This window comes from Hippocampus bargibanti, linkage group LG04 (genome assembly GCF_051943395.1).
Source record: "Hippocampus bargibanti isolate YZ-2025 linkage group LG04, ASM5194339v1, whole genome shotgun sequence".
Lineage (NCBI taxonomy): Eukaryota > Metazoa > Chordata > Actinopteri > Syngnathiformes > Syngnathidae > Hippocampus > Hippocampus bargibanti.
The window spans coordinates 14,641,971-14,665,628 of NC_142737.1; the positions used below are offsets into that span (position 1 = coordinate 14,641,971).

At 40.8% G+C, this 23,658-nt stretch overlaps 4 protein-coding genes across 5 annotated transcripts in view; 2 read left to right on the forward strand and 2 right to left on the reverse strand.

The window, feature by feature from the left end:
- LOC148899157 (ladderlectin-like) overlaps positions 1-23,658 on the forward strand; it is a 256,335-nt gene that overhangs the window by 141,793 nt on the left and 90,884 nt on the right. The gene's annotated exons all lie outside the window — the stretch shown is intronic.
- On the forward strand, positions 117-4,477 carry LOC148899164 (uncharacterized). The gene is made up of 6 exons (XM_088994228.1): positions 117-1,009; positions 2,785-2,930; positions 3,007-3,068; positions 3,810-3,920; positions 4,011-4,112; positions 4,196-4,477. The coding sequence occupies exons 1-6, from the start codon at positions 899-901 to the stop codon at positions 4,228-4,230; spliced, it is 567 nt and encodes a 188-aa protein (XP_088850354.1). The 5' UTR covers positions 117-898; the 3' UTR covers positions 4,231-4,477.
- f2r (coagulation factor II thrombin receptor) lies at positions 5,734-9,349 on the reverse strand. The gene is made up of 2 exons (XM_088994225.1): positions 9,210-9,349; positions 5,734-7,025 (listed from the first exon to the last, which is right to left on the reverse strand). The coding sequence occupies exons 1-2, from the start codon at positions 9,301-9,303 to the stop codon at positions 5,824-5,826; spliced, it is 1,296 nt and encodes a 431-aa protein (XP_088850351.1). The 5' UTR covers positions 9,304-9,349; the 3' UTR covers positions 5,734-5,823.
- The window catches only part of iqgap2 (IQ motif containing GTPase activating protein 2), a 35,198-nt gene continuing 22,269 nt past the window's right edge, over positions 10,730-23,658 (reverse strand). For both annotated transcript variants that reach the window (XM_088994230.1, XM_088994229.1), the window contains exons 16-38: positions 23,549-23,639; positions 23,044-23,211; positions 22,830-22,972; positions 22,110-22,280; positions 21,881-21,964; positions 21,722-21,793; positions 21,547-21,616; positions 21,200-21,408; positions 20,954-21,106; positions 20,703-20,866; positions 20,120-20,344; positions 19,706-19,846; positions 18,056-18,140; positions 17,747-17,979; positions 16,734-16,866; positions 16,550-16,652; positions 16,323-16,464; positions 14,548-14,635; positions 13,764-13,976; positions 13,526-13,686; positions 13,302-13,445; positions 11,383-11,491; positions 10,730-11,184 (exon numbers count right to left, since the gene is read on the reverse strand). In XM_088994230.1, coding sequence (XP_088850356.1) covers positions 11,071-11,184; positions 11,383-11,491; positions 13,302-13,445; positions 13,526-13,686; positions 13,764-13,976; positions 14,548-14,635; positions 16,323-16,464; positions 16,550-16,652; positions 16,734-16,866; positions 17,747-17,979; positions 18,056-18,140; positions 19,706-19,846; positions 20,120-20,344; positions 20,703-20,866; positions 20,954-21,106; positions 21,200-21,408; positions 21,547-21,616; positions 21,722-21,793; positions 21,881-21,964; positions 22,110-22,280; positions 22,830-22,972; positions 23,044-23,211; positions 23,549-23,639 — 3,216 coding nt within the window. In that variant the 3' untranslated portion in view covers positions 10,730-11,070. The remainder of the gene's footprint in view (positions 11,185-11,382; positions 11,492-13,301; positions 13,446-13,525; positions 13,687-13,763; positions 13,977-14,547; positions 14,636-16,322; positions 16,465-16,549; positions 16,653-16,733; positions 16,867-17,746; positions 17,980-18,055; positions 18,141-19,705; positions 19,847-20,119; positions 20,345-20,702; positions 20,867-20,953; positions 21,107-21,199; positions 21,409-21,546; positions 21,617-21,721; positions 21,794-21,880; positions 21,965-22,109; positions 22,281-22,829; positions 22,973-23,043; positions 23,212-23,548; positions 23,640-23,658) is intronic.

Genomic DNA, 23,658 nt, shown 5'->3' on the forward strand with positions numbered 1-23,658 from the left:
CAGATTCTGTATGAAAAAAAAAATACATGACACTGTCGGAGATACGACAGTCAGACACTGTGGACGAAGACTCAAACCCAGAAAGATTGTCCCTGCTGCTGGCATGAGACGCAGCCATTCATGACAGACGTCTGAATTCTGCGGCCCTCTGCCAAGCTATTTATTGAGAGTACATGAAAATTAAAGTGATACATTAGTAAAACATAGTTTTATTGATTATAATACCACGCCCCTGGAACGTTCAGAGCCCCAACAGCTGTAAGCAATAAAACATTCTTTTCCTTGAGCTGATAAATTTGTAACCTGGCTAATGAGCACTTCCTGTGCAGGATGTTCAAGTTGTAAATAACATTAGTGATAAAGGAGTATCCCAAGTACTAAATTCTGTGCAAGGCCAGATCTCTGACAGTTTAACTTGCTGTATCTGTTGACCAGGGTGTCTGTGCTTCAATTGTCTATTCAGTCTCACATGTTGGCTAAGCATATAACATCATGAAACTTTTAAATATGATAACTTCTTATTCTGTCTAATCTCTATCAGACACATTGTTCTTTACAAGAAACTTCAACAAAAACCGTTGCCTGGTAATCCAGGCCACATTATCACCCAAACACAAATCCTTTGCGGGAAAACAACCTTCGTTACACAACAGAAATGAGATTTTTTTCCCCCATTAATCCAAAATGGAGTCGTGGCGCTTTGCCCAGAAGCCCATTCAAGAACGACAGAGGACCTTTGAAATGGTCATTGAACGCTTGGTGAATAGTTCATTGTGCATGGAGGACACATCCTTGCTTTCCTTCTTGTGCTTAAATTTCCACCCCATTTTTACTTTTTGAGAACCCGGAGAGAGATCAGTATTGGGCAGTGACACAGTCCTCGTACGGCAGTGAGACCATGACTTGGCCTATTTTTCATTTTTTGTTCGCTCTCGCTACACTTTGTGGGGCTTCCGCACCGGACTGCGAGGACCTGGTCCAACCTTTCTTGCCGGAGGACCCGCAGATGGTAAATGAAGTTTTTGTATCCAAATGTCTTGTGATAGGATTAGCTTCAATTCATATTACACCAGAAAAAAATGAATATATATATATATATATATATATTTTTTTTTTAATAGTACTATTAAAGCTGTAAATCTGTTAACTTGATAGGCTCTTGACTGTACTGACCACTGTTACAACCGTTTTATAAACACAGTACAATTTTCATAACAGCAAAGCTTCAAATAATTTTGTTGAATCCCCCAACAAAAATTGTAATTGAAGCTTTTGCCTTGATATTTTGAGTTTGGCTATTTTTGATTATTTTTAATTCCAACTTTTGTATTTTGTACTCATGCTGTACTTTGGTGTCAAACTCCTTTGTTGTCATGGGCAATATTATAATTTCCATTTTCCTTTAAAGGACAACCGTCTCCGGACAACTTGTGTCCATAATTTGTAAAATGGCTTCAAATGACTTCTATTGAGCGTATTTTAAAAAGATTCCACCGCATATAGGTATATTTTACGTTTTAAGACTCGCGCTTAATATTCAGGAAGTCTTGTTTTTGAGTTGGTGACGAGTCCGTACGTGACGTCACTAAAGGAACACCCCACACCGAAAAAAAGACACATTGTAGCAGTCCTTCCATCACGTCAATGTATTTTGCTGTATTCTTTGGTCTGAAAACCTTATGTTGCACCCAAAGGCCGCCAGAAGAGGGTGTCCAAGCTCCATATAAGGAATTTATCAGCCTGTGGAAACGGAGGTGGCCACAGGAGGTCGCAATTTTGTGCTTCTTTTCTGGTGATCCGTTTCTCCCCAATGTTGCCTCAAAATGGCATGGAATAAATTCTTTAATCGATTGCAAACATGAATGCTTTCCTCTTCAGAACTATTTGAATCACATTCATAACTGGATGTGTAACAAGAAAGCATATTCTCTGAATCTGAAGCCATTGTTTTGATTCTCCAGAAATGCAAAACGTCTTGGCGTGAAGACACGAACTGGGGGCGGGACTTTCTGAAAATGGTCAATTCACAGCTCAATTTTTTTGCAGATTTTGGACACTTTAAGTCATTTTTATTGGTATTTTGCATTTGAATAAAAGTATCATACTGCGTGTTTTGGGTATTTTAGATGCTATAAAACATTTTTCTGATGTCAGTTAAGAAACAAAAAAGTGACGTCGGTTGTCCTTTACGTTAACTCATTCACTGCCATTCCCAAATTTATTCAGGAATTGAAAAGCATAACGTGGAGCACCATTGTTTGTTTCTTGCCAGGGGTTGTCAATAAAGCGCTGGTCAGACCTCTGGCAAAGTTTTCCCTCCCACGAGGGGGGCAGCATTTGCCTTTTGTACAGCCACCCCAATTTCAAGATCAGATATCTCCAGATCCATATAATTTAAGAATCAACTTTTTTTTCTAATGAAAGAAGAGAGTCTACAGTTTCTTATGCTGCATTAAAAGTTTATGTGATCCTAAAACTCCATATTCTTTGGGTCCTGCAATTTTGAGTGAAAATGACAAAAACCATGGGACTGGAGTGGACTCATTTTTGCACATCGTCAGTGAATGAGTTCAAAATAAAATTAAATTTTAAGTAACTGCAATGAAGGTTTGGTAATAGATTTATTACATTACATAGCAGTTTACATTTTGGTACAGATTATAGCCAGCATCATGGACATCGTAATCTTTAATTTGCTTTTGTGGGCCACTTAAAATGTAAGCGGTGGGCCGGATGTGGCCCAAGGACCTTGTGTTTGACACAATAGTATGTCTTTTACTGCAGGTATTTGGTAAATGGGTGTATGTGATGGGAGCTGGTGACCCCCTGCCATACCACCAGGCGTTAGCCTCTTTGAAAAGCTCCTGGATCGACTTGTCACCGACATCAGAAAGTAACATGGTGTCATTGCGATTTGGCGATTACATCTTGTAAGTTGCTTGATGCAGTTGCGAGACTTGGTTTGAAAAACAAAATGCATGTAATAATGAGATTGTCGTCTCGCAGCAATCGGTGCATTTTCGAGGAAGTCAACGTAACTGTTGTTGAACTCGCCACCACATTTCGCAGTAAGTGAGGATTGCAAGATGGCTGAAAGTGTGGTTAATTCAAACCAAAACAACGTGACCTTGAAATGAGGTGACCGAATTATTCGAAAAAGCAGTACAGATAAAAAATTTTGTTACATTATATTGTGGATATCATCCTGTATAAAAATGGATAGAGGTTGGAAAGGTTCAATTATTACCTAAAGCATTGGGTCAATACTGTGTAATCGCTTTTTGTAATTTGTTATGCGAAAGAAGTAAATTAAAATAAATAAACAATTATGTCGACATTAATAAATAAATGGACAAATACATTGATAACTCAATAAGTTAATAAATGACTAAATAAATGGATAAATAAATGCACAAATAAATACATCGATATGTTAATCAATTAATAAAGAAATGGATTCATCTTCTTCTTTTCCTTTCGGCTTTTCCCTTCAAGGGGTCGCCACAGCAAATCAGTGTCCTCCATCTGTAGAGGTTTGATCCGCATGTTTGTTTTGGCCAAGCATTTTTTTCCCGTTAATAAAGCATTGTGTAAATAAGTACTGATATTGTTTGAGAACCACCATGTATTTTAATTTGTTCTGTTGCATGCTATTGTGTTCTATTGTATAACATGTTTTTTAATCCACCTCTTTCATTAGTTCACAGTAATGGCATGCCTCCTTTATGAGCTGAAAATATCTTATCTGTTGTGACAGACGTAAAGTAAATAATTTTGGATCATGACCACAATGTGCATATTTTCCAAAGAAAACCTCGCCGACCACAAAGGTTACATCCTGAGGACATGCTCCAACTGCCTCCTGTGGAAAGGCAGCTTCCGAAACCTCGATGTCACCGGGCGCTTCATCCTGCAGTTCAGTAAGCATGCAACTTTCCCAATTTCTCCCTCCTTCGTTCATGAGGCAATCCAAAGTGACTTTTAAAAATGAATAATAACAACCTTTCCAGCACGGAGTGGAGCAATTGATCCCCAAGATGTCGAAGTGTTTAAGAAACAAATTAGCTGTTTGAACTTCCCGGAGAATTTCCATAAATATGACGGAATCACAGGTGAGTGTTTTTGTTTTTGATAAGATGGAGATGACTTGTTTTGACTTTTGTTCCTTTTGTCTTTATCTGTCTTCTTATTCCAGAGCTATGTCCTGATGACAAGCAAACCACAGAGTGAGACACTTGAAGATGAGGGGAAACATTGGAAATGTATAGTTGCTCCTATCAAATGTATGATCTATTCATAGCTCCCCTCCATGAACATGTCCTGGAGCATGTGTATAGCATGGGTGAATGTCATACCATTGGATACACCTTCATAACATAATTAGACCCCAAATTGTAGACTCTTATCCATAATTAAACTTTTATTCCTCCTTGTAGGTCAAAGAAACATGTTTGGCACATTAAAAATGGACACCTGACTTTTGGTCGGTAGAGCCATGTGATTTCTCCTAGACAAAAAAAGGATAGAAAATTGTTGAATGTTGTACGCTGTCTTTTTAAACATAATTATGAGTTGTATTTTATTTGACAGGCCAGAAAAAATAGACATTTTTAAAATCAGTGTTAAAAATCCGTTTAACCACCTCCGATGAAAATTTGCTGTTGACCAGTCTGTTTACACACACACGTACACGCACACACACACACACACACACACACACGCACACACACACACACACACACACACACACACACACACACACACACACACACACACACACACACACACACACACACACACACATTCAACAAAATGTTCGTCTGCCAAACATTTCGTTCCCATAAGAAACCATTAAACATGACAATAACCCATTTCCAGGTGCCCCTGAAACATAATTTTCTACAAAATAAGCCTTAAAACAACACAAAATATACCTTATTTTACGTATAATAAATGTGCTATTGCATTGTAATTACCGAATTACAATTACCGTTTTATTTACCTTTGTGATGGTCGTTGATGGCTTGATGGAATGGAGTGGGAGGAGGGAGTTACTGTTTGGAAGGAGAGTCACCTTCCATAAGGACTGTCCCCTGCTATCTGCTTTTCATTAATCCAAATCAACAGAAGTTTTTCAACCTCTTCTATTGCCTAAAATCGTTGCTTCGACAACACAGAAACACACTTAGCAACGGTCGACTTAGCATACTGGTACTGGGACACTAAGTCACACAAACGCACATCTCGTTCGTGTTTTTCGATTATCTCCTTCTTCTGCTCTACCGTAATTTTCTTGTGTCCTCTTCGGCTTAACACGAGCCTGATGTGAGGTCTTTTTCAGTCCCAAAAAAGCAAAAGTATCCACTCGATAACAAACCACGTCTGCACTGAGTGCACAGAAAGAAAGTGGGTGTGGAAAAGTAGTCCGCCAGCCATTGTGCCGCTCCGTGTGTTTGCCGAAAAGTAGGTCGTATGCCAAGATTAGTCTCGCGAATTTAATGTTCGTAAGGCGAAAAGTTCATAAGCTAATGCGTTCGTAAGCTGAGGTATCACTATATATATATAAAATCACATTGTTACACAAGTGTATCTCTTCCGAGCCGATTAGTTTTAGCTACTCTGTAATACAATTTGACTGTAATACAGTTTGACCTTATCTCCCAGCTAAGCTTTATCGAGCGAAGCTATGTTTATGATACAAAATGAAAGATTGATACGCGATACATAGAAAGCCTATACATAACAAATCCATTGTTCAACAACCACCAACTGTACAATAAAACAGATCTTGTGACAAATTACAGTTTCCTTTGTGAAGAAGCCTTAAATGTCCAGCTTCGAGTACTGCCCCCCCGACCCGTTTTGAACAACCTCTAATTTGCACGGCTTGCTGCTGTCGCTACGCCCGCTGGTTCTGCTGCTCTGCGTTCGCGAACTGCTCGGGATCTGATGCGGACGCTGACATCTGAACAGCGCCACGACCCGTTTCCTGCATTGAGATGAACCAAAGTAGTAGAGGACTGGGTCCAGGCAACAGCTGAGGCTCCCTGCGCACATAGCAAGAAGGTAGGCCCGGTAGGAGCTGTCGTTGGACTTGTGATTGACCTTGATGTAATGGACCATTAAGATAATGTTAGCTGGGGTGAAGCAGACCACAAACATGACCAGCACGACCACAGCCATGACCACTGCTCGTGTCTTTTTGGACCGGTTCTCCACATTGGAGGCCGCCAAGGCCCGGATGATGCACACGTAGCAAGCTACCGTGAAAATAAGCGGGACGAAGAAGAAAACGGAGCAGTAGATGGGGAAAAAGTATCGATAGTAGGATTGCAGTCTCTTGGAATCTTGCACATCGTGGCAGGTCGTGATATCCAATTGGGGTAAGTACGCCGTCTGATCCGAGGCCAAGAGAGGCGCCACTCCTGTGAGGCCCAGCAGCCACATGCTTGCGCACACGGCCCACGCCGTCTGACGGCTGCGCCATGTCAGTGAGTTCATGGGGTAGACCACGGCGAGGAAGCGGTCAATGCTGATGCACGTCATGAGCAGGACCGAGCAGTACATGTTGCAGTAAAAGGCTGCAGTCACAACCCGGCACATGAACGGGCCGTAGGTCCAGTTGTTGCCTTGGTAATGGTAGGCTATCTTGAAAGGGAGAAGCAGGCCAAAGAGTAGATCAGCACATGCTAGGTTCAGCATGTAGATAATCGCGGGTTTTCTGGGACGGACAGGGTACACAAACATCACCATGGCAACAAGGTTGAGGGGCACGCTGATGATGAAGACAAATGTGTAGACCGTCGGGACGAAGGCAGTGGCTAGGCAACTGCGCAGGAAACGCTTTGCCTCCTCTGAGACAAAGTAGTGCTTGTGAGGATGACCATGTGAGACGCGATGTCGTCTCACGGGTTCGGGCTGGGAACCCGAGCCGGAACCGGTGTCATCACCGAAGACGTCAAATACGGACAGGTCCATGTAGTCCTTAGTGCCGCCAGAGAAGGTCCGTGGGTAAAACCCAGATTCTTCAATGTTAGGAAGAAAAATAGCACGCATTGAGGTTTTTTGTTCCATTATATATTATTATATAATTCGAAAAAATTATATGAAGGGTAAACAACGTGCAACAAAACATACAGTCCCACAAATATATTGAGTTAAAATGTTTAAAAACAGATTATTATATCCGGAGTAAAAAAAAAAATGCTAAAAGTTAAAAGGTCTGAAAATTATATGACGTGTACACAAGCTTTAGGAAAACCTTAACACAAATACTGTACATCAGGGGTCGGGAACCTTTTTGACTAAGAGAGCCATAAAAGTAAAATATTTAGAAATGTTTTTCAGCGAGAGCCACACGCTCGCGCGCGCACATACAAGCGCTCGCGTGCGCGCGGACACTTTTCAACAAAATATCAGAATGCATTATTTAAAATAACTGTGATAGTACTCACCGTTAACATGAATGGTTTTCCGTTCCTCGTGTTTGGTAAAATTCCAGGAAAACGATCGGAATGAAATTCAATTTGCCGATCCAGAGGCGAAGTTACTGCTAGTTAGCCTGCACACTGCTCATAAGCTTCCACACTTGCTATCTGCAATCTACTTCACTTTTCACAGAAGTATGTCGATGCTAACGTTAGCATGGGGCTTGTTAAAATGTCACTGACATTCGACTGTTTCATTGCAAATAAGAATCAGAACATTTTCTCTCCTCGCCGTCTTGCTGGAGCTCAAACACTTTGAAAATATTTCAAAAGGAACAGGCCGAGATTCCCCCGTGCACGCCCGCATTCGGTGATCGAAAAGTCGGCTTGAAGACTTTCGCAGACGCCCGCTGTCACACTTCCAGGGAGTCTGCGTCACCCCCCAGCTCACTCCCACCCGATGCGGTTCCCCGCACACACACCAGTGCATTCACGCTGAAGTGCACTCGTTGGGCTCATTTAAAGGGGCGTTTACCTGTTTCAACATGACGGCCACTATCATCCAATCAACATGGCGCTTTCGGCCATTCTAGGTCAGTGTCATCCAATCAAAATTGCGCTTTCTGCCAACTGCAGCGCCAACGGGAAATGAACGGGGGAAAAAAACGAAACGAAAAAGTAAATACATATTTTAGTTTTATCGGAGAGCCATATGCAATCATCAAAAGAGCCACAATCATCAAAAGAGCCATATATGGCTCGCGAGCCATAGGTTCCCGACCACTGCTGTACGTCATTATCCATCAAACGTTTGGTGCTCTTGGGGTCTCTCTAGTGGTCATACTGCCTGGTGCAAGTGTTTTGTTTCTTTACCATTTTGTAGAATGTGGTGTGTAATTTATTTTATACAAGTAAACATACATATTTTTATTAAAAAACACTATGTAGAAAAAACAGAATATATGAGTTGCTTTTTGTTCTTCCCCTCTTTACTCTGCCACATGAAAAAAAAAGGAAATAAAAACAGCTGGGATCGAAGTAGACAACTTCAAATAATAATAATACATTTAATTTGCAAGCACCTTTCAAAACACTTAAGGATGCTTTACAGTCTGCATATTTTTTTCTGCGGGTGAGTAGCGATAGCCACACGAGCCATCTTCACTCAACCCGGAAGTAACACACTCACACACATCACTAACTCAAATATAAAATGTATTGTAAAACGACCATCCACCAGTGACTTCCTGTGTTTTACTTTATTGGCATTAAAAAGGATGTGGCGGAACTTTCTCAACTTCTATTTTGATACTCTTGTTATATTGAGTAGAACATTGACACCGAGTGGCAATACAGCGCCAAAATGTGTGCGCATCTAACTTCCCATAGTAAAGGTCACGTCCTTTGACCACTCAGCATTTAACGGAATTAACAACGCTTCTGGTTGCAAACAAGTACTGTAGTGCGTTTGACAATTTAATTCCTAGTCCTGGTTGAATTTGCTGCAATGGATAATACTAAAAACTCTTTGGTTCAATTTGTAGCCAAAATAAAAGAAGGTAACCAAGTGTTGAATGAACATCCATTATCTTTACTTGAGACAGATTGCAGCTTGTTTCAATTTCGTGTCATTGGCCAAGGCTATCTAATATTAAGGCTAGAATTTCATTGAAAGCACAATATACTAACATGGCATTATAATATATGCATTTGCATGAATTATGCCATAAGCCACTGATAGTAGGCCAGGCACATTTTTTTGTAAATAAAAATGTAACTTACCATTGTGCATGCTTAGTGCAGAGCTCTGAAGTGAAAACGCCACCAACAGCCAAACCAACAAGTGACCTGCGGGTGAAGCATTGCCTCGAAGCATTTTTTAATGTAATAATACTGGTCCAGTCAACCAGGAGTGATGCAAGTGTGATGAGTGTGTTTTAATATAGTCCAGTCAAGAGTGCTGGCACACTCCCTTTGACTCCTCCCCAATAAACCCTCACAATAAGCACACTACCACAATGTCACATGTGATTCTATATATTTTTCTTACTTGTCATGAATACAAACTGTTCCGGGTTGTTTCTATATTGTTTTTAAACCAATTTATATATATATATATATATATATATATATATATATATATATATATATATATATATGAACAGTATATTAACAGCAAGGTGTGACATAGCAGTTCTACTTTATAGCAAACTTCATTAACAAAACTACATAAATTCTGACATGAATACTGAATGTACCTTGGGGTGTCATTTAAAGGACAACCGACGTCTCCGGACAAGTTGTGTCCATAATTTGTAAAATGGCTTCAAATGACTTCTCCTGAGCGTATTTTACAAAGATTCCACCGCATATAGCTATATTTTACGTTTTAAGACTCGCACTGAATATTCAGGAAGTCCTTGTTTTTGAGTTGGTGGTCCGTACGTGACGTCACTGAAAGAACGCCCCTGACCGAAAAAAAGGACACATTGTAGCAGTCCTTCCATCACGTCAATGCTTGGTTGGTCTGAAAACCTCGTGTTGCACCAGAAAGAGCCAGAAGAGGGCGTCCAAGCTCCATGTAAGGAATTTATCACCCTGTGGAAATGGGCTGATTCATTCCTCTCAGGAGCTTGGTGGCCATTTTCTGCCTCTTTTTGGGTGAGACATTTCCCCCCAATGTTGCCTCAAAATGGCACAAATAAATTCTTTAATCGATTGCAAACATGTATGCTTTCTTCTTCAGAACTATTTGAATCATATTCATAACTGGATGTGTCACGAGAAATCTCACACAAAAAAGAGGCACAAAATGGTGACCTCCTGTGGCCACCTCCATTTCCACAGGCTGATAAATTCCTTATGTGGCGCTTGGACGCACTCTTCTGGCCTCCTGGCGGCTTTTGGGTGCAACACGAGGTCCCGGGACCAAACAAGTACAGCAAAATACATTGACGTGATGGAAGGACCGCTACAATGCGTCTTTTCTACGGTCATGGGGCGTTCCTTTAGTGACGTCACGTACGGACTCGTCACTAACTCAAAAACAACACTTCCGGAATATTCAGCGCGAGTCTTAAAACGTAAAATATAGCAATATGCGGTGGAATCTTTGTAAAATAAGCTCAGAAGAAGTCATTTGAAGCCATTTTACAAATTATGGACACAACTTGTCTGGAGACGTCGGTTGTCTTGAATGATAAAACAGTAGAATTGCGGGTTTCCCGCTAAATAGAAATGGTTTCTATACATTGGTGGTCAAAATCACATCCACCAACAACACATATGAAAAAAAGCATTAGTTGCAACATTTAAAAGTTTTATTAATTAAAATATGATTATTTAGTTGCTTTAATTAAAAAGGCACTGGTGTACTATAACATTTCAACAATACAACTCCATGGTCAACATACAAGTAACAACAAAACAATAGTGTTTCTCTTGCCAAGAAAACAATATATTTCTAATTAAAATACGTTAAATTTAGCTCTCACAAAAAAGGAAAAAAGAAATGAACAGCTTCATTAAATTACTCAAAAGAAAAAAAAAGCATCATGTACATTTTCCAACAAACTTAATTTTGTTGAACAAACAGAGCGCTGTCACAAGGCACAAAATATTTCCCTATATTCCGTATTTCTCTTTATTTTCCGTAAAACTTTTTATTTAGGAGAAAGATGAGCAAGTTCACGTTGACTTTAGCTTTGTCGAACATCTTCATAACCGCCACGCCTTCATACTGAAGCTGTAAAAGGTCCTGGTAAAAAAAAAAAAAAAAAAAAAAACAGGTTTGCATTCGTAGTAACTGACAAACAGGTTCTTCTCGGCTACAAGTATTTACAAGCACAATAAATAAATAAACAAATAAATACATAAATAACTAAATAAATCAAGCTGTCTGCATGAAAGTCATTGTGTGTGTAGTGTGAATGTGAGGTAATGGAATTTTGCTTACCTGGAAATGAAGCTGAACCTTTTCCATCTCAACGCCCATAAACTTTGCTTTCACCTCAAAATCTCCAACTTCCTCACTTGGTAAAATTTCAAACATGACATTTTTGAACCTGGCAACAAAAGATAACCGATGAAAAAAATGTCAAGGCAGTAACACTGGAGGGGGAATGGACTTATGGTTTCCCGTAAAATCATCTAACTCCGGATGATACGATGACGCGTTCCTGATGGGAATAATTTCATCAACACTTTCCCATTTTAACTCATTCATTGCCAGATGTGCAAAAATGTGTCCACTCCAGTGGCAGGGTTTTTTGTCATTGTCACTCAAATTTCAGGACCACAGAATATTGAGTTTTAGGACTATATAAACATTCAATCCAGCGATGGAAAAGTTTCTTCAGCCGTCTGTACTTCTTTGAAGGTGTCGGGCGTTTCGCTTCTTATCCAAGATGCTTCGTCAGCGAACTAAAGTCTTTGCTTTTATTCAATACATTGTAAAAATGAAAATTGTAAAGAGCAGTACATTGGGGAGACTAAACAAATTCTCAAAGAAGACTATCAACATCGCAGGGATAATACTAGTGAGCCTCAATCTGCAGTACATATGCATCTAAAAGCTAGCAACCACTCATTTGATGACAATGCGGTTAAAATCTTAGCGAAAGAAAATAGATGGTTTGAAAGGGCAGTAATAGAAGCTATTTTCATAAAACAGCAACATCCTTCACTAAACCGCCATGTTTTGATCGTTCGTACAACAGACTTCTTAGGCAACATAGGCTTAGTTATGCTGATGAGGAGATACCAGAGCAAATGGGGCAATTAGGCCAGTCGTAGACCTCATACTCAGGCAGGACAATAGAAGTAATCAATCAGGACAATAGAAGTAATCAGTGGAGCCGCAGGAAGTAGTCCCCTGCTCCCCCCAACCTGAGAGCAGGGACCAATCATAGCAGAGTCCGGCACCGCCACATCTGGACAGTAAGGATATATATAGGGCCGAAACTACCAGCAAAAGACTTTAGTTCGCTGACGAAGCATCTTGGATAAGAAGCGAAACGTCCGACACCTTCAAAGAAGTACAGATGACGGCTGAAGAAACCTTTTCATCGATGGACCACTCCTGTACGACAGAGCTTACACAGACACATTCAATTCGCGTTAGAAACTTTAGACTCGCTTCTTTCATGAGAACAAAAGTTAATTCCTGAATTATATGGGTCTGGAGTTATATGAGCTTGAAATGAGGGTGGCTGTCCAAAATACAATGCAATATATGCATATTGGTTTAGATCGTGCTTTAACAACAGCTGAAGCTGGAACAAATGTCTAACATGAAAAAAAAAGGAAATGCTGTCCCCGTGTGGAAGGTAAAAACATTGCCAGAGATCTGGCCAGCGCTTTATCGGCACCCAAGCAAGAAAAAACAACCAAACCAAAACTAATTTGAGAATGGCGCTCTATGTTACATTTTCAATTCCTAAATAAATTCACGAATGGCGGTGAATAAGTTATAAGGAAAAAGGAAATTCAAAACGACGGTGTTGGATTTGATTTGTAGATGAACGATCTGGGCAGACAATTCAAAAGTCACAGCTCAGTCTGATTTAACGTAAATGTCAAGAGTGTCAAGCAATAAAAATGAAAGGCGTATTAAATGCAAAGATTTTTTTAGAGGGGCTTTGACTGATCTCCAATAGGATTGGATTGGATTGGATATGCCTTTATTAGTCTCACAGTGGAGAAATAGGGAGGTGATGCTTAACCTGCCATCAAATGTCAATATCTCACAGACATGGGGAGTTGAATAACGATCCATTTATCCACGATCCATTTTGTATGAATCCATTTTCAGACCATTCGAGTGACTTTTGATGATCTCCCAATGGATGACAATGATTGAACTTCTCGACTTACTGGTTGGTCTGAAGCCCTTCGATCTCCAGAATGACTCCTTTCTCATGCAGCCTCGCTCCGGTGTACTTCAAAGATTGTGGCTTCCCCCTTTTGCCGGGCTTTTCATCCGCTTTGCTGTCCACCTTGATGGATCTGCGAGAATTCCTAGCCAGGCACAACACAGTGACGTATAAGCGGTGTGACCGTAACCACGCCGCACCATCCACGCAGGTCGTCAGGCTCACTTGCGGTTGAGGTTGTCCAGGCATGTCCTGATGTAGGTGTCGTAATAGTTCATTTGTTCCTGGAAGAAGGTCGTTTTCGAATTGAGTGCCAAAAGCGCCTGCTGGAGTTTCACAAGCTCGGCCTTCCTTCTTTGCCGGTAGCGTCTTTGGTAGCGAATATCCTGGCGATCAGAGGTTGAAAGGATGACTACGACTTCAGTGGCTTCTGTAGCTGCTTCTAAGTAAGCTGCTTACACACCTTCGCAATGTCATTGATGACGTCCTGGTATTTGTTTGTGGCAGCGACGAGGTTGGCTTGCTCCAGGTTCCGAAGGTTCCTCAGGATCTTCCGTTTCTTCTGCTCCAGAGGAAGCTGACTGTCCTCCAGGACCGCCGGGCTGCTCTTTAGCCCATCAGGGGTCTGAGCGTCCTGAACCGCCCGTCGCACCGCTATCTTGGTATGCTCAGACTCCTGTGGAACAAAATTCAAACATTACGGTAATGGGGTTCAAGGGTCACTCCTTCAGACCTTCTATGACTCTGCGGTGGCTTCAGCCTTTCATTACGGCACCGTCTGCTGATAAAGCATCTCAGCCCAACAGGGCCAGTTCTTCTCCCTGTACATTTTGGAGGAGTTAGGCAACAGGAGGTTGCTAGTCAATCTAAAAGTGACAATGGACAGATCTCCCATCCCCCTCCAGGCCATCCTGACAGCACTGGGCAACCCGTTCAGCCAGAGATTAATACACCGCCGATTCCTACCGACTGGTGTCAGGCTACTAGATATACGCACCTGAAAACATCAACTATCCCCCACTCACGCATTTTAAATAGCACTGCCATCTTGTGCAGCATATATGCAGTTGCCTATATGCTAATATCTTATCATTTACATTTTATCATGCATTCTGTACATCTTTAAAATGTATTTTGTGCATGCAAATACTATACTGTTTTACTACTTTCTTCTTGAGGTTCTTATCGTAAAAATAAAATACCATTCAGACAAAAATGGAAAAAATAATGGCACAAAAAAATGGCACCTGACGAGCTGTGGCCACAGTTTCTAAAATTTCAGCCAAAGTCTCTCCGGGTTGAATTCGGATTACGTCCACGATAAGTTTCTTCGTCCTACAAAGACAGCGGCAGACATTTAGATTAGATTAGCATGTATTTGTCTCAAGTGGAGAAATGTACATTTCACAGCAGCAAAAGCAAAATACAGGAGCTGCTATGAAGGCAGCCACTCTCACGGCGCGATCTTGATATAAAAAAAACAAAAAAAGTAACAAATAATGTGACAAGACACAGTCATTCAACCTGAAGCACTTTCTGCACCCTCTTTGTTGTATGAAGCAGTTCTCGATGAAAGGGGGGATCAAAGCCTCCGTTTCACCAATGGATCAGGTATGTCATGGTGAAATGTGCACATTTGCTACAAGCTAAGTTTTGAAAGCAAACACGAAGCTGTAGCAGCCATTGTCGAAAAGAGATTGTTTCATATCTCCTGGCCCACGTAAATACGTACGCTTCAATTCCACACATACGCATCGGCGCTCTGCACTGATGCAATTATGTGAAAACGCGCCAAATGTTTGTTCATCCAGATTGAAGAAGCCAACAAAGAAAAACACGATTTTATTATTTTAGCAGTTTTTTTTTTTTTTTTTTTTGACGACGATACTAGTGCAGCGTGTTCTACCGGAAACAAATTCCTTGTGTGTTCTACATACTTGGCAATAAAGATGATTCTGATTCTGATATTTGCTGATTTGCCCGGTTTTAGGTTTCTAGCAATGCAGAAGAATTTTTTTAACCGAGAACTACAGCTTTAAAGATAACCAACCATGTTTCATTTGGATATGAAATACGCTCTGGAGTCTGTTAAAAGGTTCCATATAACTCGGTTATAGTGGTTGTTATTACTTTGAATACACAAATCTACATATGGATTCCAAACAGAATGAAAAGTCCTCATCTCAAGGCTATGATGAAATCATCTTTCTAATGCAGCGTGTTACACACATACATGGATACATGTTTATGGGGATGATAAGTGCCTCCGGCGAGCTTCTTCCTGTTTGGACAGGAAATGACTCAAATGCAGGAAAGACAACGTTGCGTCACAAAGCGATATTGTGGTGAGGATGGTGGGGGTGATGTTAAAAAAAAGCCATATAAGGGACAAAGACAGAACAACAACTTCATCATAGCATCATTCTGTCCATGAGGAATCTATATTTCATGTACGCAAGAATCTGACAAATTACCGTATTTTCTGCACTATAAGGTGCACCCATATATTTTTTTTCAAAAGCTGACCATGCGCCTCATAATCCGGTGCGCCTTCTGTATGGAAAACGTTTTGAAATATGCCATTCATTGAAGGTGCCCCTTATAATGTGGTGCACCTTATGTATGGAAATGGTTTTTAAATATGTCATTTGTTGAAGGTGCGCTTTATATTCCAGAAAATACAGTTGTGAAAATTGAAGGAAATATGACCACCACCCTTTTTATTTTAAGTAGATTTCAATCTTCTCTGTCTAAATCAATTTTACTCTCCTTGGTCTCGTTGGTTTGACTATGTGGCTGTCATGTTCTTCCGTGACATCATCGTTTGGACCTAGTTTTGTGCACTGAGAAATTGTCATGGTAGAACAATAAAGGACCCTACCTCTCCTCCCCCAAAGTCCCAAACATTGGAGCATGTCTCAATAACACCGTCCGGATAAATAATTTGCGCATTTTCGCATGAGAGGCTGTGACATGTCCATTTTCTCTCATACTCGCTATGTAAATTTTGAAAACAACTCACTTGGTCATGAGACTCTTCAAATCTTTGTCATCCCCTTCAAGCAGCTCGAACTTGCTGGTCAGAGTGAGTGAGATCTCCGTTTTGGCCAGCTGATTGAGGACGGCATCCCTGTTTGCGTCACTGCTCTGAGTGGCTCCTTCGCCTCATTTGAAGAAGAAAGTATTTGACACTGACATTTTGGAGAAGAGACACTGAGTATCCAAATGGGGAGTATAAACGCGAGGTACCAAGTAACGTCTCTACGTCGGGGACATCTCCCAAATCCTCTAAGAGCTCGTGCAACAAGTCGTTGGGGTCTGGTGAGATTGCTCCGAGGTGTTTCAAAAGAAGCTACATTGATACAGATGTGAAAGGTACTTTTGAGGATGTTGTTAGCCAAACGGCAGTTTTGATTTGATATATGAAACTTACAGAGTGTGTGTTGATGATCTCCTCTATGGAGATGTAGATGATGGGCTTGCTCAGGGTCACCATGTCTGAGTATTCATCAATGTTAAACTTCTCCTCGGGTTCAGGGACATCACAGGCAGACTGGAAAAACACCCTAAAACAGAAATCAGGAATAGGCCTACTTAGGGAACAGATAGAACTTGCATTGATGCAAAATTGTCCAGCTTTTACATTATTATTTTTATTATTATATGATTAAATTATTATTTGACACATATGTGTCAAACTCATTTTTTGCCAGGGGCAGGCCACATTGTAGTCAGTTTACTTTCGGGGGCCGTTACATATTTAGAGAAACCATTAGAATTCATCTCCTCCATATTTTAGATACAGAACGCACAACAAATTACTAAATAACTAGTTTTATAATTTGAAGTTAAGAATGATGACCGTTATTGTGGTTTACATTCGACAATTTGAAATTTTGGTTTGGACTTTAGCAAGGATCATTGCATTTGACATGCTTGATTTGCTTTCGCCGGCCAAATAAAATGATGTGAGAGGCCAGATCTGCACCCCGGGCCTTGACTTTGACACCTGTGGATAACGTGATTTTTGTTTATTTGATGGTAAATTATGGAGAATATGCAAGAGACGGAGATCTCTGAAGGCTTATAATTTGGTGCCAATTATATATATACAAGAACTGCCCCCCCCCCCCCCAATCACCCTCCAAATCCCAATCAATTTCCTGTCTTCGCACTCTTCTGTGCTTGAATTAGCGACTTTTTGTCACATCCATCGGGCAAATTTCACATCTTTTTCAAGCAGATTTCTTTAAGTACCAATCTTGCAAACGTTGACTCAGCAAGTGCGTATTGATTTCCGTCTCTGTCTGTCAGTTATAAACATATTTCTGACTGGAACACTTGCATGAAAGGGCTCATGGCTATGGTTGAGGAAAAAAGTCCACATTTATACATGTGTAAGAATTCAGCATTACTCCTTTGGTAAAATAAATTCTACATTCTCACCGGAACTTCTCATATGTCTGCGATATGAAGTGATTCATGGGTGTCATGTGCGCATTCTCGCCCTCAAACAGCTTGTTGGCGGCAGCATGCTGGAGCATCTTTGCCACAGATCCAAGATTGCGTCGCTGGTCCACGTGGAGCTGCCCTCCCGCTGACAGGTCAATAATGTCAAAGCCATCGGGAGCGACGATCGCAGGATTCATGTAACGGTAGTAAAGCAAGTTTCCGACGACCTGGGTTGGGAAGACGATGTCAATTGTCACAGGCATGCTAAGATAATGCTACAAGTAAATAACTGAAGGCTTCTACCTTTAGCAGCTCATCTTCTGATGCGTCTGGAAACTTTTGGTGGAGGCAGTTCTTCAGGACCTTTGCTACATATCTCATGGCATAACTGCATGCAAAACAAGTGACGATGAGAGCTCAAAATTGTTGCCAGGTATTCATACATAGAAAAATTACAACATTACCGATGGCTATCAATGCCAAATTTTGCACAATTCAAAAAGGCAAGGAAGCACAGACAGATTCCTGTTTGAACATGACCACCATCTAGTGGTACACTTCGAAAAAGACATGGGTCGGTTTTGCCAACTGTTTTTGACAAGGTTTTTTGGAACATGTTGCAGCCGTAAATTTCTAAATTGATTGGTTGGTTGATTAGTTGCTAAAAAAAATACGTTTGTCAGTGCAAACATGGAATATTGTTTTTGTAGTTTATTCAATAATAAACATGATTCTAAAATCATTGTATTTTGTTTATACAGTAAAGTCTCGTTATATCGATATCGGTTATATCGATAGTACCGCTTATTACGATATTATTTTCGTTTCCCTTGCACATTTCTAGTCTTTTTATGTATAATTAGTACCGTTTAGTACGATACCCTGTTGTTACGATAATCCGGTTATTACGGTGCTCCTTTTCATCCCCCGCCGGCCATTTTTGTTGTTGACATCGATATATCCGTCGCGCCATTGGTCACGTGTCTTGTTACGTAAGCCGCCATCGGTCGCGCCATTGGTCGACTTGGTCACGTGAGCCGCCATCGGTCGCGCTATTGGTCAACTTGGTCACGTGTCTTGGTTACGTGTCACGCCATCAGTCGCGCCATTGGTCAACTTGGTCAGGTGACTTGGTTACGTGCCCAGCACCCGTGTAGCAGGGCCATTTTCATTTTCAGACGCTAGCTCGTGTGTAGCAGACGAGATTGAAGTGTTTGTGTTAAAAGGTAAAAATGGGAAGCAGAAGAAGATTGATGACTTTTTTAAATTGTATACATAATACAGTAAGATGTAAGCGTTGCAGTTTCCCTGTTGTGTTATGTACATGCCCACTGTACTGTATATGAATGCAATCGTTTTTTGCAACAATGTTTCTTGTTTTGTCTGCTGAAGCGCGATGATTTTGAAAATTATTAACATTCCATACTGTGTATTAAAGGACAGCCGATGTCATTCAAATGCAAATAAAAATGACTTCACGCCAAGACGTCTTGCATTGCTTGTGAATCCAAACAATGGCTTCAGATTCGGATAATATGCTTTCTTGTTACACATCCAGTTATGAATATGTTTCAAATACACTGTAGTTCTGAAGATTAAAGCATACATGTTTACAATCATTAAAGAATTATATGTGCCATTTTGAGGCAATATTGGGGGAACAAAAAAGGGAGCTAATGGCCAGCTCCGTTTCTTATATGGCGCTTGGCTGCCCTCTTTTGGCGGCTTTTGTTTAATGCAGTTCGGCGCAGGATCGGATATATCGATAGTCCTGGTTATATCGATATTTTTCGGACTCCCTTGAGTATCGATATAACGAGACTTTACTGTATGTTGAACACAACGTAACAAAAATCATTGGAATTAGTTTTGTATGAACTGAAAACGCTATTTTGGCAACACACAATAGTTTTGGAGGACATAGACTGAGCATTTCCCAGTGTCAAAACTTACGGAATATTATCCAGCGAGGACACAATTGAGTTAAGAACTTTATCTGTTGCAGAGCGAAGTGCCAGACTGGAAGCCTCGAGTCTGTTGCATACTTCCTTGTGTGCCATAGCCTGCTCGGGAGTCACTTCATAAGGCAATTTGCTGAGACAAAAACAACACACGGACAGCTGTGAACATTTTTGTTGCAGATTATAATGTTGAGAATGTACATCTGCGGAATGTGCCAACATCTGCTTTAACAGGAAAACTATTTGGATTCAATGAGAGTGCGAACATGTAGAAGTGGCAATCATTCCTGTAAACCCGTAAAACATTTGATATTCTGAGCAGATGTAATCTCATCGTGTTTTAAAGAACAACAATTGATCCCATCCTTGTCATTGACCCATCGAATGACTATAGTTCTTTTCCAACCTGACTTCTCCAGTGGCTGTCTCCAGCTGGTTGACCCAGGCTTTGTAAACATCCACAGGGTTGGTGTTGATGCCAAGATTTTTGTCGTCAATGATGTCTTTAACAACAGGAGACAAAAGTTGTCGCAAAGTGTTGTGGCCTCGCGCGCCTCTGTTAAAGCTGACCACCATCTTGATGACAGTGGGATTTCCTGTCACGATGTCCTGAATTTGGTCAACCTTAGACCTGGGAAACCGCATGAAGAAAAACACAAATAAATAATTACATACATACATACATACACAAATAAACACACAAAAACAAATACATAATGAAATAGCTTTTGGTACATAAATAAATAGATAGATAAAAAGCTATATAAATAAATAGCCAACTGAATAGCTACATAAATAAATTAAATTCCAAAATGTGCTGCTGTGAAATGGAAATGTCTTCACTGCAAGACGAATAAAGGCTAATCCAATATCCAATCCAATAAATGGCTAGCTAAGTAGCGAGCTAAGTAGCTACCTAAATAGATGGATGGATGGAAAATCAGTCAAACTGACAACCCAAATTTAGGTGAGACTATCGCATGCATTACCTGATTTCTTCATCGAGAGCAGTTTTGAAGAGTTTGAGCAGCAGATACTCCTCTCGCTGGTTAGAGGCATAGTTGTACAAGGTGAAGATCACAGTGTCCATAAACTTTGTCGATTTGTTTTGGGGCATTTGGAAGATGAGCTTCGCCAAGTAGGACGGGTTGGTCTGTGGAAGGAATAGAAGGGTGCATCGAACACGGTTGTTGGGTTTGAGAAACCGAGATAACCGAACAGGAAAAGGCTGACGCATTACCTGAAGGAGGTAAAAGAGGTGTTGATAGGCCTCCAGTTTCTTCCGCTTTCCTTTATTTAACCCCTTTATTCCCAGTTTGTCTGCTGTGGCAACGTCATCATCACTGGTTTGATTTTTCATGTTCTTCATCTTCTTATTATGACTCACAACATCCTTTCAGCACAAACGGCAAGACAGATGGCGATATCCACTTAATATTTCACACATATCCTCCAATCTGCGTAAATAGTAAAGAGATTTATTCACCTGCAGCGTGATCCTGTTCTTCACGAGCAACCCGATTTTGATGTCCATCAGGTTCAAATCTTGCTCCATCTGCTGATTGGAGCGAATTTTGGTGACCACTTCTTCCTTGAGTCGTGTCACATCCTGCTCTTCCTGCAGATCCAAAGCGCTTTGTTCTAGCAAGTGGACAAACTTGCGCACCACTGATAGGGGCGGGTCTTTGGCGCCAGCTTAGTTAGTGGACATGGGAATGAGACAGAAACAAATGAAATACAACCAAAAATCCGTGGAAAAGTGTCCATTCAAATAACAATTCAAGCTACATATTTTGCGAAGAGTCCGATATGCATGCTGTGATGTTGACTTACTCAGGGTTCTATAATCCTCCCTTGCTTTATTCGCCTTGAGAAAAGCCTGTATAGTCACAATGTCCTTCTCCTATGAGCAAAAATCCTAGTAAATGCATTGCCTCAACAGGGTTAATAGCAACAACAAAAAAACATGCTGACTGGAGGAACACACACGGAATCAGGTGTTACGCACATGATCTTTGAAGTATTGCAAACGCTGGTTGTATTCACGTTTGGCTTTCCACATTTTAACCAGAGATTGAATCTAAGGAAAACAACACGTTAGTCAATGTTTCAAAATGTATTTGAGGCGAATTGCAATTTCTAAGGCCGCATTTAATCAAAGCATCACCTTGACAACTGAGGTCACACTTGTATGAAGCAGTTTCATCCTGTCCGTGTACATTTTTCTCTGTTTGTAACCTCTCCAGCATGCCTGGAAAAAAAAGCAAAATAAAAATAAAAAGTGTAAATGCAATACTTATTAGGTAATGGCAGCAGTCTCATTTAAAAATCACTATAATTGAATGTGAATTGCCTAGGGGGGAAAAACAGGACCCAACAACGATCATGGGCACTACCTGGAGCCTGACGATATGAGGTTCTTGTTGACGCAGGTACTCCATCCTTTGAGCATGTCTTTGTCTCACCAGAAAACCTCGGATCCTCGCCTGCATCCGCGTTACTAAGGACTCATTGGCCAACCACAATTGTTCCCACTGATATCCTGCAGTCACAGAACTGACTGCCATCTATGTGGGGGGAAAAAATTACTCATTTACTGCCATGAACGAATTTATTCGGAAATTGAAAATATGAAATGGAGGGCCATTCCCGAATTAGCTTGTGTTTTGTTTTTTTCTTGCTTGGGTGCCGATAAAGCGCTGGCCAGATCTCTGGCAATGTTTTTACCTTCCACAAAGGGACAGCATTTCCTTTTTTTTTCCATGTTAGTGCTTCATTCCAGCTTCAGCTTTTGCTAAAGGGCTACATAAAGCAATATGTATGTATTGCACTGTATTTTGTACAGCTGCCCTCATTTCAAGCTCATATAACTCCAGACCCATATAATTTAGGAATTAACTTTTTTTCTGATGAAAGAAGAAAGTCTAAGGTTTCTAAGGTTGGATTGAATGTTTATGTAATCCTAAAAGTCAATATTCTGTGGGTCCTGGAATTCGAGTGACAATGACAAAAACTCTGGCAATAGAGTGCACACATTTTTGCACATGTCTGGCAGTGAATGAGTTAATAGCAACATCAAATGAACAAACTTGCATCATGGGTGGGCGGCAAAGTACCTGAATTTCCTCTTTACTGAGGTGGCCATGATTGTCTTCAAAGTTTTCTGGCTCCTCCCAAGCACCTTGTCCAGTCTCCAGGTTATAGTAGTAGTCATATCTATCATTGATGCGATGTTTCACCCACACGCTCCTAGTGCCAGCTTAAGAGAAAAATGTATCGAATTTGGAGAAAGGGGTTCCGACCCAAATGCAGATTTCTAAGATTAACTACCTTGAGGTGCCATCTTTCCTTGTAATTGTTCCAGTTCAGCCTGGTAAAGATCAGCGCATTCGGCAAGTACCAATCTCAGCCCTGCATTTGGTGATCGCAGAGCCTGCAGTGTGTTTTGGGAGTCACCCTCGGCCACCAATTCGTTTATGTCAGCAACTGCTTCAGCCACTGTCAAAACAGAGGATGAATGTGTCAAAGGAGGAGGAGTTACATCAAACATAGCATCGGTAAAGGGCAGAAGGAACGTTTCACAGAATAGGAGGTTTAATGCTCTATTCTATGGGGTGGATGTGGAAAAAGGACAGAAAAGTCACAACCAGCAGACAAATTAAACGCTTTATACCACAAACGCATGTCACAACATTCATGCAAAAAAAAAAAAAAACACTGATATTTTGGGTCAGGCAGAGCAAAATCCTAAAAAAAAAATTGCATAACTTTAAATAAATGGGGAAACAAAAGAGCGGCAATTTTAAAAAGCAAACATAAAAAAATAAGGATTCACTTGTGAGTGCCTCCTCGGCATCCTGGTTGGAATCATGTATTGCCTCTTGGATTTGATCCAGCCACAGTACGGCAGATTCATCTCCCGAGTTCTGCAATTGAACAAAATAC

Coding starts and splice junctions, on each gene's coding strand:
- LOC148899164 (XM_088994228.1), top strand. CDS start 899: ATGACTTGGCCTATTTTTCATTTTTTGTTCGCTCTCGCTACACTTTGT. Junction 1,010..2,784: donor TGCCGGAGGACCCGCAGATG/GTAAATGAAGTT, acceptor CTTTTACTGCAG/GTATTTGGTAAATGGGTGTA. Junction 3,921..4,010: donor GCGCTTCATCCTGCAGTTCA/GTAAGCATGCAA, acceptor CAACCTTTCCAG/CACGGAGTGGAGCAATTGAT.
- f2r (XM_088994225.1), bottom strand. CDS start 9,303: ATGCTTCGAGGCAATGCTTCACCCGCAGGTCACTTGTTGGTTTGGCTG. Junction 7,026..9,209: donor TGCACTAAGCATGCACAATG/GTAAGTTACATT, acceptor CTAACATTGAAG/AATCTGGGTTTTACCCACGG.